Source organism: Abramis brama, assembly GCF_963993115.1.
Source record: "Abramis brama genome assembly, chromosome: 22".
Classification (NCBI taxonomy): domain Eukaryota; kingdom Metazoa; phylum Chordata; class Actinopteri; order Cypriniformes; family Leuciscidae; genus Abramis; species Abramis brama.
The window spans coordinates 7,365,830-7,380,077 of NC_139984.1; the positions used below are offsets into that span (position 1 = coordinate 7,365,830).

At 35.0% G+C, this 14,248-nt stretch overlaps 1 protein-coding gene across 1 annotated transcript; it reads left to right on the forward strand.

Moving 5' to 3' along the window:
• Positions 1-3,027: 3,027 nt before the first annotated feature.
• LOC311073150 (cadherin-like protein 26) lies at positions 3,028-13,603 on the forward strand (the record flags this gene model as incomplete). Its single annotated transcript, XM_084098633.1, has 16 exons — positions 3,028-3,110; positions 4,954-5,070; positions 5,214-5,369; positions 5,479-5,623; positions 6,186-6,379; positions 6,519-6,650; positions 6,782-6,964; positions 7,149-7,468; positions 7,578-7,720; positions 8,478-8,702; positions 8,929-9,150; positions 11,520-11,638; positions 12,850-12,921; positions 13,010-13,042; positions 13,137-13,214; positions 13,397-13,603. The coding sequence occupies exons 1-16, from the start codon at positions 3,075-3,077 to the stop codon at positions 13,601-13,603; spliced, it is 2,382 nt and encodes a 793-aa protein (XP_083954759.1). The 5' UTR covers positions 3,028-3,074.
• Positions 13,604-14,248: the final 645 nt, after the last annotated feature.

A 14,248-nucleotide genomic window follows, 5' to 3' on the forward strand; every position in this document is an offset into this window, starting at 1 on the left:
TATACTCACAATAAAAACAGTGTTGTGCTTTTTGCCAAATAAAGAAAAATAAACACAAAGCGAGTTCTGCCTTCTCTCTGCCAGTGTAGTCCATTCTGAAACGCGTCCGAAAATGAGCAATAACTCAGTGAATACTCAGTCAAACAGGCATACAGACACACAGGCATGAAGCTTGAATTCTCTTCTTTTAAATGAAGTAATTTATATAAAAAACAAATATTCTCATCTTGTGAAATCTGTATTAAAAGAGAGCGATTCCAGTCGACCTCATTAGAGCTAATTCAAATGTAATGTGACTCCGCCCACGGAGAGCGCACTATTCAAACGCAAATGCCTGAGGTAATCCGCGCAATCCTGTGAACGTCCCCATCAGCTCGAGAAAACCAAAACACAAGTTTATTCAGTAATAACATTACTTGTTTACAACGTCTCGCAGCGCTGTGAGGAATAATGAGGAATAGGAGGAATACAAGCTGAGGAATACTAGTAAGTTTTTCCTTCTCGGGTTTCTGTTTATGAATGAATGAACGGCATAGATGCGCGCTGTTTACCACAGCTGGCAAAAAACAATATTATGTGACAGTTCTCCATTATGGACGCGAGCGCTCTAAAAAAAAGCACTACAAGACTTTCAAACTTTCACAGAGACCTCAAAACAGAAAGTACAAATCCTTTCTTTAAAACGAATTTCGTTTTGTATCAATTGTATCTTAATTTTAATAATTTTTTCATTAACAAATTTCCTGGAGTTCGTTCACTAGCCTACTGCGAAGATCGCGAGTCAAAAGCCTATCGTCAACTTCATCTTTGCCAGAAGTTAAATTTAAATCGCGTGTGTGAATGAATGATGATGTTTTAGCAAACTGTATTGCTATACTGAGATGAGTAAAAATCGACTGAAATATGTTGAAATAAAATGTAGGCTATTTGTATAAGCAACGTATTAAACTGCAAATTAACAATATGCCCTAATATTTCATGAAACCAACGTTACAGTCAGGCGAAATATGAAAGACAACATCTTGTTGACTAGATTTGGGTACAGTTTTTACTGTAGAATATACTGCCACATCAAATAAGCTTTTGTTTAGCAATTTCTATATATAAATTACTATTTTTGTCAAAAATAAGTCATCAACTAAGATGTTAGCTGTTCCAATGTTGACTAAATTCAAACTAATGAATACATAGATAAAATGTAGGCCTATAATCATATTTTTTTTACAAAGAAAGAGTACACTTGAAATATTGTTGAAATTGTAATTATTGTTGTAATTGTAACCTTTTTAATAAAATATTTACGAGATAGATGTAAGCAAAATCTTAAATGGTCAATATAAGTCTTCTTCTAAATACATCTTTTGTCCTTGCATTGTGGCTCAGTCAGTGTCACACCTGAGTGAATGGCTAATTATGCAGAGTGGGTGGGACATTGTATTTCTCAGGTGTAAACCAGTCCTCGTTCACGCCCCCCTCGCATATTGGCTTTCCAAGCAAAACCTGTTTTACATCAATTTAAATCAATGTATGGTTTTATGTGAACGATAAAGCAAGACTATTTTCACATAATTTTGAAGAAAAAATTCTAGGCGAGGACATCCATTAGTCAAAAGTCTTATTGACACATATTTACTATGTGTTTTGTGGCCTTATTTCAGAAATTTTAGTTTTTAGTTTTTTCAATATCCATGCATAAACATTATTCTCTCAAAAATGAAAACATGTACATACACGTGGCTCACATATTATTGTAGCCCTGTTTGTGCTTTATAGAGTGAATTTACACCTTTGCCATTAATATGTTTATAAGCAACTGAAAAAAGCACAAATGTCAGGGCATGTCAGAACTTCTCAAGGGCCCCAAAAACAGCCCAGACCCCAGAGTTGTTGTTGGACACCAATTGTTGTTGGATTACGAAGCATGAATTATGAATTTGTAATCTGCCACATTGTACTAATTTGTCTTCTAATTTTAATTTAGTTAAACTGTGTCCATTATTTATTTTTTATTTTATTTTTTACTAAATTAAAATGAGGGAAGGATTTAGTACAATGTGGAAATGATTCAACTGAAAAGATGGAAAGAATTCTTAATTTATGGCTTTATTTACACCATCTGCTCATCACCACCTACACTTATAAGCACACACCTCACTCTGGCACTTTGTCCGATCTCGTACATGAGTAAGGACTCATCTCATTGTCTTTTCCTACCTTCCATGCATCTTTAGACCAACATTAATGAGACAGTGATATTAAAAGATCAAATTCTGTACACACGTTATTAATAAACCATACTATGTACATAAAAGTAGATGAGCCCAGAATATGAATGCAACGCATTTAATTACACGTTAAGCGTTTTCCTCCCATAGAAACCCGTTATTATAAAGAAAACGCTTAACATGGCTTTCTATGGGACGATGGCATAGCGGTTTCCACAACAAATCCTTTAAATTATATTCAATGCAAAACAAAAATGAAAAATATAGTCTAAGTAGCCTATAAAATAAACATGCATTATGTTATAAGGCCATAAGTCATAAGTCATAAAGCCTAAACGAATTTATTTGAAGCAAAACTGAAACCAGTTCTTGTCTTCTTGTCTTAGGACAAGTTCGTCAAAGATGTCCTAAGACAAGAACAGGTATTGTTCAAAATTCATGTATAACTTTAATGAAAGGTTTTGATCCACTTCAAATGTTGTACTACTGTACATTTGCTGAATGTTTTAAACATATTTAATTTCAGCTATAGTTGCCAAAGTAATATTTCTCATTTTGGTTTAGTTTAAGTTAAAGTAGCCTACAAAAATAACTAAAACTAAATAAACTAGAACTCAATAAAACTATAGACATATAAACAAACACACACACACAAATAATTCAAATTATGAACTAAAACTATAATAGTATATCAATGATAGTAAAATGGCACTGAGCCAGTCCCTGCCCTCCCTGATTTGAATATCCCCTCCCCTCTCCCATCAGTTATATGAGCAGCAGTGAACACTATTGCTCTGTGAGAAAGAAGGAAACTCATTCACACTGGATTGTTTGACGATCTGCTTCAACATGAAGACCCTTCCTGTCAGTTTGCTCCTAGTGCTGGTGAGTTTGAGGTCTGTGTGATGTGATACAGCTTTAGCTATGTGTTTATGTTAATTGGTTAACAGAAAGTTTCCGTACTATATACGGTAAATAACTGTGATAGATCTAATGGTACATTTAATGTAATTTTACTCTAAAATACCGTTAAATTTACAGTTTTTGAAAGTGAAAAAGAACAACTCATTGTATAATTTACAGTGAAAACCCGTAAATTGACATTCCCACAATTCCCTGTGTGACACTTCACATTTGATCTATTTTTGTTGAAATAACTATGTTTCTTCATAGTTTTCTTCGTTTTTTCTAATCAGTTATGTACATTAGGGTTTTATGTTACATTTAATGTTGTTAAATTAATGTTTATTGCATTTTTAAAATTTCATGTGTGTTACTGTGATGGTGTTTAATGTTTGTGTGAATGACTCTGTGCAGCTTCTATAGTATTAACTTTCTTGTGGAAGAGCTGCTTGTGATGAGCTTTGATTGATCATGTGACTATCATCACTGCTGTGATTGGTGGTTATCAGTGTATTATGGTACAAAACAGATATTAATACTTCAATAGGACGGTAAATTCACATTATATCAGATAATAAAATACGGTTTATTACTGTAAATTTTAAGTTAAGTCTGTAAAACCAACCAAAAAACCAATTTTTGACGGTAAAGTTCTGGCAACCACAGCTGCCGTTTTTTTACCGTAAAAATCACGGTTACATTTTTTACAGTGTAGCACACTGTATAAAGTCAGGTGAAATCCAGGTTTATACAATGAGCTGAATAATGTTTGATTTCCATCGAATGATTAGCTGATGTGATTAATTGCTATGTGTCTTATAGTAAAAACTGTAGGTAGAGCATGTTTATTTAATTAGTTCTGTTGACTTGGACACATGTTACCACTATTGGGTATGGATGAAAAGTGTCTTTCATTCCTGTATGTCTTTGAGATCATGACACATGAACATGAGCATGCACTTTAAGAATGGTCCATGTACTCTTGCGTCCATTCCTTTTTCCAAAAATGAAATCCTTGTAGAGGATTAGATTATATGGCATTTTAAAATACTAGTTACTTTTTTATTGATTACATGATTACTTAATATTCACAAAATGGCAATAAATTATTAAAAATGCATTATTGTCCTTAATTTTTCCTATCCAAAAAAGCCTATATATATATATGTGTTCAGAAAGTCTTCCAGTTTTACAGAATAAACACAGACCGGCCACTAGTCAGGCTAGTATAATTAAACGGACTTTTGAGAGTCAGAAAAAACAATATTTAAAAAAATGCAGATAAAATATATATTTTTTTAGTTAGTGCTTCATTTTGATTGTTTTAATTTTAATATGTTTCATTTCTTTTAATTTAGCATAAGATTTAATTTGTTATTAACTTTTCATCAGTTTACGAACCCCCTGTAGTTTCTTCACAAATAGTTTGGGAAACCCTGCAATAATGTAATGTTTAATGCACTTAATGTTGTTGAAAACAGAACATGTAATCATTTTTCTTTCTCTTTGTATTTTTTTTTTATCAGCATGATAAAGGATTTTACTCAAATCAATGTGATAAACGAGTTAAGTCCAAAGTAACCTAAAAGTAATCAGATTATATTGCGTGTAATGTGATAGATTATGTTACTAACTAAAACAAATTTCATGTAATTTGTATTCAGTGATGGACTACAATTTGTAAGTAATCTACCCAGCACTGAAGATAATGAAAATATAGATAAAATAGGACATGTTATGGCCGGAATTCGTGAGATTCACTTATTGACATAACCTTTATAACAACTTTCATAACATTATTTATGACTACTTCTTTTTAACTCAGTTTACCTGGACCGTGTGTGTATGGGCTGACAGGGGGAGACAGAAGCGCGCATGGATCATTGATTCTTTCACTATCGAGGAAGAAAACCCTGGTCCATTTCCATATATCCTAGGCAAGGTGAGCAGAGTTAGAAACAGTTACCTGTTTTGTCGTTCAATTCCATTTCATTTTTATATGGTTTTTCACATTACATATGTGTACAAGTACTGGATTAGCATGATTATGTGAACACTTAAGTGTGCATGTTGTTTGTGTTTCAGATTGAACTTGAAAGGTCTTATTTAGTCAGATATCAGCTAAAAGGTCAGGGTGTGGATTTAGAGCCAAAGGGTATTCTCAGAATTGATAAAGAAGGTTATGTTTCAGTAAATGGAAAGGTGGACTTTGAAAATAAACAAGGAATTAAAGTTCTCAGAGTAAGTACTCCCTAATAAACAAATCACTCATTGCATAATAGCATTGAAATTCATGTAAATACACTGCAAAAAAGGCTTGTATATTGACATGCGCTGGACTCAATTACAGTTGACATTTGAAGCAAAAGACACATCAACCAATGAAGTGGATACAAGGCTCGGGGTTTATATCAAAATATTGGACATAAATGATCATGCTCCAAAATTTCAGGAGTCGGTCTATCAAGTGACTGTGGATGAGTCACATTCTCAAGGTAACCCAGTTTAGTTTGCCCTTCACTAATTTATTTATGAAATTGTAAAATTAAATGATTAGTGATTAGATTAATGATTAATTAGAATGATTAGATTAATGATTACCCACAACAAGGCATTTGACATTTCTTATTAGAGAAAATTTCTCTTTCAAATTATTAGAATTGTTACACATGACACAACAATTATTTATTTATTTTTTACAATCAAAGTTCAAATTAATTTGAGGCATTGTAACTTATTTAAGTTATTACAAGATATGAGAGCAAGATTTTTAATGAATAGGCTAGCCCCTAAACAAATTATTTTGGTCAGTTTCTCACGCCCAGCTATTGTTAAAGATACTTATTATAAAGTGTAAAGTTCTATTTCCTAAGTGCAATGACCATGGATATTAAACAGATAGGATTGGATTCTGTAATACAGCAGTAAAAACAGCATACAGGTTTGAAACAACATAAGGGTGAATAAATAAGGACTGGGTGAAATATTCTTAAATATTGAATAAATTCTTTGAGGATGAAGAACTTACTTTACATTCATCTAGCACTTTTTTTCTAGGTGAAACAGTAGTGACAGTACTGGCATCTGATGAAGATGATTCAACAACAAACAATGGAACATTTGATTTAACAATCAAGTCTGTCACACCAACACCAGATAATGTTAAATTTTATATTCAGCAGCAAAAAGATGTAAATCAGCAACAGCAACAATTCGGGAAAGTTTATTTTAAAGGGTGTTTGAACTATGAGGTAAGAAACTAATTTCTTTCATTTGTAATAATAAGCTACTTTTGTACCTTTACCTGTTTGGCATGCATTGCATTTTGTGCTTTATAAATATTTCTCCATTCCTACACAAGAAATCTTCTACTAAATAATTTTTTTCCAGAGAGCTCAGAAATATACAATCCTGGTTGAAGCAAAGGACAAAGGGGAAAAGATACAATTATCAAGTACAAGTACAGTGATAATCAATATTTTGGACAAAAACAACAATCTTCCAGAGTTCTTTGGCAAAACAGTAGGTTTCATATTGGACTGGAAGTTTCCAAGTTTTGATGCTTGTTATTTTTTTATTATTATTATTATTTTTTTTTTAAGGTAAGCATATTGTTCTATAAAACCCAACCAAATATTTGACTTGTGTTTCAGGGACCTGGGAAGGTCAAGGAGCGAGAAACTGGGGTTGAAGTTCTGCGACTGCAAGTAACAGACAAAGACACCCGTGGTTCAGAAGCCTGGAAAGCCAAATACACTATCCATGGAGATAAAAAAGAGCAGTTCAAAATTGAAACAGACCCTAAAACAAACGAGGGGATTTTAACAGTTGTTAAGGTAGGCATATGGTTGACATTTTGATTGCGCCAGAACCAGTTTGCACTGAAATACTTTGTCATTATATTGTTGCCTCTGCTGGGATTGGAGCTATTAAGACATTAAAAAAAATATATGTATGCATGCATTCATGTTGACACTCCTCTGGATTCTCTTTATTTTTCGGCTCATTCCAAACACCTAGCAAATGGACTATGAGGAGCAAACATACCAAAATCTAACCATCAGTGTGCAGAATGAACTTCCTTACTTTTCATGTAAGGTCAAAAAGCAAGTAGAGAATGCCAAGTGGGAGGTCGACGTTATACCCCAAAACTCTGGCATGAGTGTTGAAAACCTCTATAATACCATTCCAGTGACCATTTATGTTGAAGATGTCAACGACCCTCCGGTATTTATACCCCCTGTTAAACACGTTCACATAATGGAGAACATAGCAGCAGGAACAAGTCTCACAACCTTCACTGCTAAAGACATGGATGGAAGCCATATAAACACATTTAAGTATGAGAAGCTAATAATATGTGTAAAACTAATGCCACTGTAGTTTATTGGAGGTACAGGATCACATATAAATAGAGCTGATTTAATCTGGTATTTCTTTGGTTCTCAGATTTGTTAAAGGTGAAGATATTGATGGATGGATAACTGTTGATGCAAAGACTGGACGAGTATCCACGAATAAAATTCTGGACAGAGAGTCGCCGTTTGGGATAAACAGCACCTATAGAGCAACCCTATATGCTGTGGATAATGGTAAGATGATGGTTTTTAAAGAAATGAATACTTTTATTCAGCAAAGATGCATTCATTTGATCCAAAGTGACAGTAAAGACATTTTTGTTACAAAAGATTTATATTTCAAATAAATGCTGTTCTTTTGAACTTTTCATCAAATAATCCTGAAAAAGTTATCACTTGATAATATCATTGATAATAATCAGAAATGTTTCATATTAGAATGATTTCTGAAGGATCATGTGACACTGAAGACTGGAGAAATGATGCTGCAATTACAGCTTTGCATCACATGCATAAATTGGAATATTACTGCACAATGCTACTGCTTTTACTGTATTTCTGATCGAATAAACGTAGCCTTGGTGAGCATAACAGACTTAAGAGAAATCTGACTGACCACAAACTTTTCAACAGTAGTGTACTTCTTACTATTATAAATATTCTCATATTCTGAAGTATACCTGGACAAAGAAGTTATTTTATTTTATTTACAAAATTATTTACAAATTTAATTTAATTAAGTAATTAACCACACAGAGTCCAACATTAACATCTGTTTAGCGGAAAATGCATGAAAAAAATTAGTTAGCCAGTTAGTCTTGTGTAACCAGACTTACGATAATGGCATAAAGTCAGTGTCAGAAATGTTAGGGTGATAAAACTGTCCTCTTATCATAATGAAGAAAGCTAAACTCATGAATGATCATGGATGGCATTATCATGTTTTGTACTCCAAATGAATTTCTGTTTACCCCATGTCTCCGATTGGCAGGTGTCCCACCGCTGACAGGCACTGGAACTCTATTTATTCACCTGAATGATCAAAATGATAATGTACCAATGCTGGAAGTGAACACAGTCAACATGTGCCTGGATACAGAGCCCACAGTGGCCAATATCACAGCTGTAGACCTGGACCTTCATCCATACAGTTCACCTTTCCACTATGAGCTTTTAGGAGATGTTAAGGACAAATGGAGAGTTGAACCAACCTATGGTAATGTCACCTTCTACTTCACTCATCCCAGTCCACCCTACACAATTCCTCACTTAATGAAAACACATCACAGAAGAAAAATAAGTTATGAACAGTGTTATGTTATGTTACTCTAGGCAAATAATGCCAGAGATCTCTTAGAAAGACAGCACTCTTCCACCACCTCTTTGAGGTTGTGTTTCTGTATCTTTCAGCAGTAATACTAACACATCTTTTTCTCTTGAAGGCACAACGGTGAGTCTTGTAAAAGAACACAGTGTGTATTCAGGTCATCACCTCCTCCAGATCAAAATATCAGACCAGCAGGGATTGTCCTCCATCCAAAACCTGTCGGTCACAGTGTGTGACTGCTCTATCGCTCCCAACTGCCATGTCAGGATGACTCGGATGGCTCAAATGGGACCTGCTGCAGCCTGGACCGTTGTTCTTACAGTTCTGATCTTCATAGGTAATGCAGTGATTTACAATGTTTTGTTGGTATTAACAGTCCTAATAGATGATGAAGGTTTTTGCAAACAGTTTCATAATACCATAATTCATAAACCCATCCTTCTGTACAAATCAATCCAACCATTAAAGGTGTGGTAAAACAACAACAAAAAATGCTGTGGAAACCTATTGAAACCGGTTTTTGAATGACATATGCTTTTGAGAATTACATTTTTATTTTATTGTTTTTAGACCGCCAAAGATGGAGAATCATAGTGGAAAAGTTTGTGCACTAGCGTACACTTATGAGAATCTCATGTTGATCCAGTTACATGTGACTCTAATCAATGACATACCTGTCACGCTTTGGCTGACGAAGCAGACGGACAAAGCTTGATTCCAAAATATGACAAAGCTTTAATGTACACAGGCAAGGTGAACAGGACGCAACAGCGTTTATAACATAGACACGAACAATAACCGACAAGGGACTGAACTGAACAGTCTGCTTTGTCATTCTCACAAAATTATCTTGCTCAATTGTGCACAGATTGTTCGGCAATCCCTGCGGGGTTTCATCTGTATGGATTAATCTGACTTGAAGGACTCATTGGTTATTCAGAGTCTCTCATCAGGGGAATATCCAACAGCATTAAGGTGAATATTAATAGAACTTATAAGTCAACCAGGGTACTCATTACCATCTTACTGGGTCGCGTGGTGTTTGTATGTGATTTCTAGGCCTAATCTTAAGAACGCTCACTGGTTTACCAGAGTATTGTGTTTGGTTGCGGTGATAACATTTGGACCTCCCTGTCAAGTGGTAATTCTTGTTTCTTGTTCCTTCTAATACATGTGTTCATGTATATAAGAGAACTGCCCCTCGCCACCGTTGATGCCGCAGGGTCTGTGACAGTCCATTTTTCAGTCTCTCAGATACAACATTGGAGGGATGTTACAATGTTACAAACAATGTGCGGCTCCTCGATACACTAGAAATCATATATTGTCTTCAAGTCAGTAACAGACCCCTGTTATATACCTGTATTGGTCCACAGTAGTTTGGGACCTTTGCCAGGCTCTTGCTTCAGATCCACCCCAGGGGCTTCCATTCAAAATACTTTCTTGTTCAGTAACAGGGTGGGAATTTCAGACCAATCCTCGGCCTCAGATGTTTGAACAGTCACCTTAAACATCTACCTTTCTGCATATTATGTTGTGTGGTAGATGTATTGCGTGCTGTTGAACCTGGAATGTGGTTCACCTTCGTAAACCTAAATGATGCATATTTGCAAATCCAGATTACATTCAGACATTCCAGGGCAGAATATACCAATACTGTGTCCTTCCCTTTGGACTTTCTCTCTCCCCATGTGTGATCACACAATGTATTCAGGTGGCATTAGAAGTTAGCAATGCAGTGGGACGGCCTGTTGATTCTACACATCGACAAGCAGCCAAAAACAACACACTGCACCTACTGAAGCATGTTGCAGCCTCAGGGCTGAAGATGAATCTGCAGAAAAGCTGTTTGTTCTTCATCAGTCAATGTGTTTTCTGGGTATGCACCTGGATTCAATATCAATGAGGGCAACTCACACAATGAACAAAAGGTGGTAGCAAGGTTCCAAGTTTCCAGAAACCCTACATCGAATTCCTGTGACTGAACTGCTGCCTCGGCAGTCATTCGTCTACTGTGGTTACACCTGCAGCCATTTCAATGCTGGTTAATAGCCAGGTGATTGTCAGCCGTTCACAGTTGCAGTTTATCTGGCATGGTGTGTAGATGAGGCTGTATAGTTGAGCAGAATCAAGTACTTGTTCAAGTATAAGCCCTAGCTCACGTGTGGCCAGATCTCCTGCTATATGCTTATCCTCCTCTTCCACTGATCTGGGCGGTCCTGAGACGTTTGCAGGAGAGACAGCACAGGCTAATACTAATAGCTTCCTACTGTCCAACAATGTGTTTGTTCAGTCTCCTGTTAACCCTTACAACTGCTCCACCTCATCCATTGCTGGTTCAGAGACCTATTGTCTCAGATGGATGGGACAATATGGCACCCATTTCCAGAGAGATTGAAGTTGTGTGTCTGGACCCTGGAGCTCTGGTACTGGCTAAATCAATGCAAGATTCTCTGTATGGTACATAAATACTCAACCTTTCCACTATGACTAACCATTTCTGGCGGTCTTTAACTGTTAATCGAACCACGGTTGCAACAAGGTAAACAGAAATTCTCTCGTTTTATTCATACTGATTAATATCTGTATAGCACAGTCATAATATGTTTGTATACATTTGGTCCAACGTGTGCTGTAGAAAATGCTACATGGTTTAATAGAAATTCAATAAAAATTGTTAAATGAAGAAATTCTCTCTTTTTTCAGCAATGTGCTTGATGGTCCTTCTGATCTCCTGCAAGGCAGAAAAAAAAATGATTGAAATGGATGATGGCATTGGTCGTCTCATCAAAACAAATACGGAAAATCCAGGAACAGACTGCGTGGTAATTTCATCACACAACCCACAGTAGCGGCCCTTCAGTAATATTTGAATTGGTGCATTTTATTCATTTTTAAGTAACACTTTACAACAAGGTTCTATATGTCAACATTATGTAATAACATGAAATAATGAACCGTTCTTTTACAGCATTTGTTCATTTAATGGTATTTTTTCTTTTCTATTGCTATATACTTTACTATGTAATTTTTTCCTGTGATCAAAGCTGAATTTTCAGCATCATTACTCCAGTCTTCAGTGTCACATGATCCTTCAGAAATCATTCTAATATGCTGATTTGAGGCTCAAGAAACATCAATGCATTGTGAGACATATTTACATATTATTTATTAATGAAAACATTTATTTTAAATTGAAAGATTTTGTAACATTGTAAAGGTTTTTGTCATTTTTGGTCAATTTAATATGTCCTTGCTGAATAAAAGTAGTAATTTCTTTCAAATTAACCCAAAACATTTTTGGAAAGATTAGAAATAACATATTCTTGTTATTTGAAGAATATAATTACAGTAACGATATGTGTAAGAAACACTGTAAAATAACGTTACCACATTAACTTTATAGATTTGTAAATGCTGTAAAAACTACTGTTCATAGTACATGCTTCCTAATTCATTAACAAATAATAATTAACTGAACCTTATTGTAAAGTGTAAAATATTGATAAGTGTAACTCATATTTATATAAAACATTCATTGTTACCTTGAATGATTGTTTTAATTAAAATCATCAGGATGTCTTCAGAAAGGTTCCTTCCAGTATAGGCATTCAGAAAACAGGTTATTCCAATGTAAATACCAGCTTTAAGTTGTCTACAAATGTAAATTCAAGCCACAAGATCACATCACAAACTGTGAGTAACAATAAAACTCTTCATGTTTGTCTTTGGGGTTAATTAGAGCATTCTGGGAAATAATATTTATCTTTCAAAATTATTTCAAACATAAATAATATCATCTAACATTTCCTTTTCCATTATGCATGTTATGTGTATGATTAATTGTTCATGAGTAATTCAAACTGAAAAAAAATATTTTCAGTATATATATATGATATATATGATATATATTATTTTATAGTTTTATTTAAAAAATACAGTTAAAAGCAGTTGAATTTTATTTCTACTCCTGTTTTCTATCATATACAGGAGATGTAACTTTTTCTAAATTATCTTTTTGCTTCAAAATATCCAGGTGATACATAAAACACAGGAGGCTCCAAAGCTAGACTACCCCGACCAGATGTTCATACGCTCAGTAGATAGGGTGAGTAATACAACCACAACAAGTTTCCAATGTTTTGGTCATTTCATTGATTTTGTGATGGACTGTTTCTGCTATGTGTGTTTTCTAGAGTTCCACAAGATCATACAGAGAAAATTTCAAAGTAAGAATGAAGTGACGGTAATAATTAATAACATATGCAAACATCAGCTCAGCTCAGCCTCAATTACATCATAATCTGTGTTTTTTTTAAGCAGCGTTCGAGTATCAGATCAAGTGCTTTTTACGGCAGTGCGGCTTACCTGAGCAACAGCCTTGCTGTTATCATCAATAAGGTGATTTTATGCTTCTTTCAACATAGACTACTAATCAGAGGATTGGACATGATCTACTCATTCTTTATCATTAATCATTTAGAAGCATTTAGAACCTTTAGATCATAAGAAACATGTCCAAAAGTTTGACAGGATGGTCAACCATTTTCATTGCTCTTTCCTTCCCCCCTTCTTCTCTATAGAAACTACTTGCTCTCCAAACCCGTGATGAGGAGTTTGTTGTTTATGAGCCGCACTGCTACGCGGATGAAGGACAAACTATGGACAATGCTGAACTGGATGCACTCTCTATTCCAGAGAATGACTTTCATCCAGATATGCTTATCAATCTGGACAACAGCTTCTGTCAACTAGCAATAATTTCCAGACCTGACCTAATGCAAAGGTAACAGTTATCTCAAGAAGTGTAGCAGATTTTTTTTTGAAAACGAGATACTGAATGAAAACTTGAAATCAAAAATATTGATACAGAACATTGGATGATCAGCGATTCTGGGTGAAACATTCACGACAAATGGAACGAGGGTCTTCGAAGATTTTTCTACTGTTTAGTAGTGTTAATGTTTTAGGTAAGCTCAGGTTTTTGGTTTTGGGTCAGTGTAAATCATTTTTCTTTTTAGGGCCCGAGCACCGATGGTGTGAGGACCCTCTTGGAATTGCTCTGTTTATTATTATTATTATTATTATTAGGGGTTCAAGCACGAAGTGCTGAAACCCTATTGTAATTGCTCTGATTTTTATTATTATTATTTTCCCCTAAAACGCATCGTGCAGCCCAAACCGTAAGTGCTGGAGACTTGAAACTCAGCCAAATGGTAGTCCTCAATTTGGGGAGAACCTATCAAAGTATGACCCCGATTGGTCAATAGGTGGCGCTATAGCAAGCAAAAGTATGAAATCAGCCATAACTCCTAGACGGTATGTCATAGAATCAAGTGTCTTATATCACTGTAATCCTTGGCTCAAGACGGTCAAAACGTATATCTCCGATTTCATTTCCGCCTGGGAAAATTTTCCGCCATTTTGAATTTTCT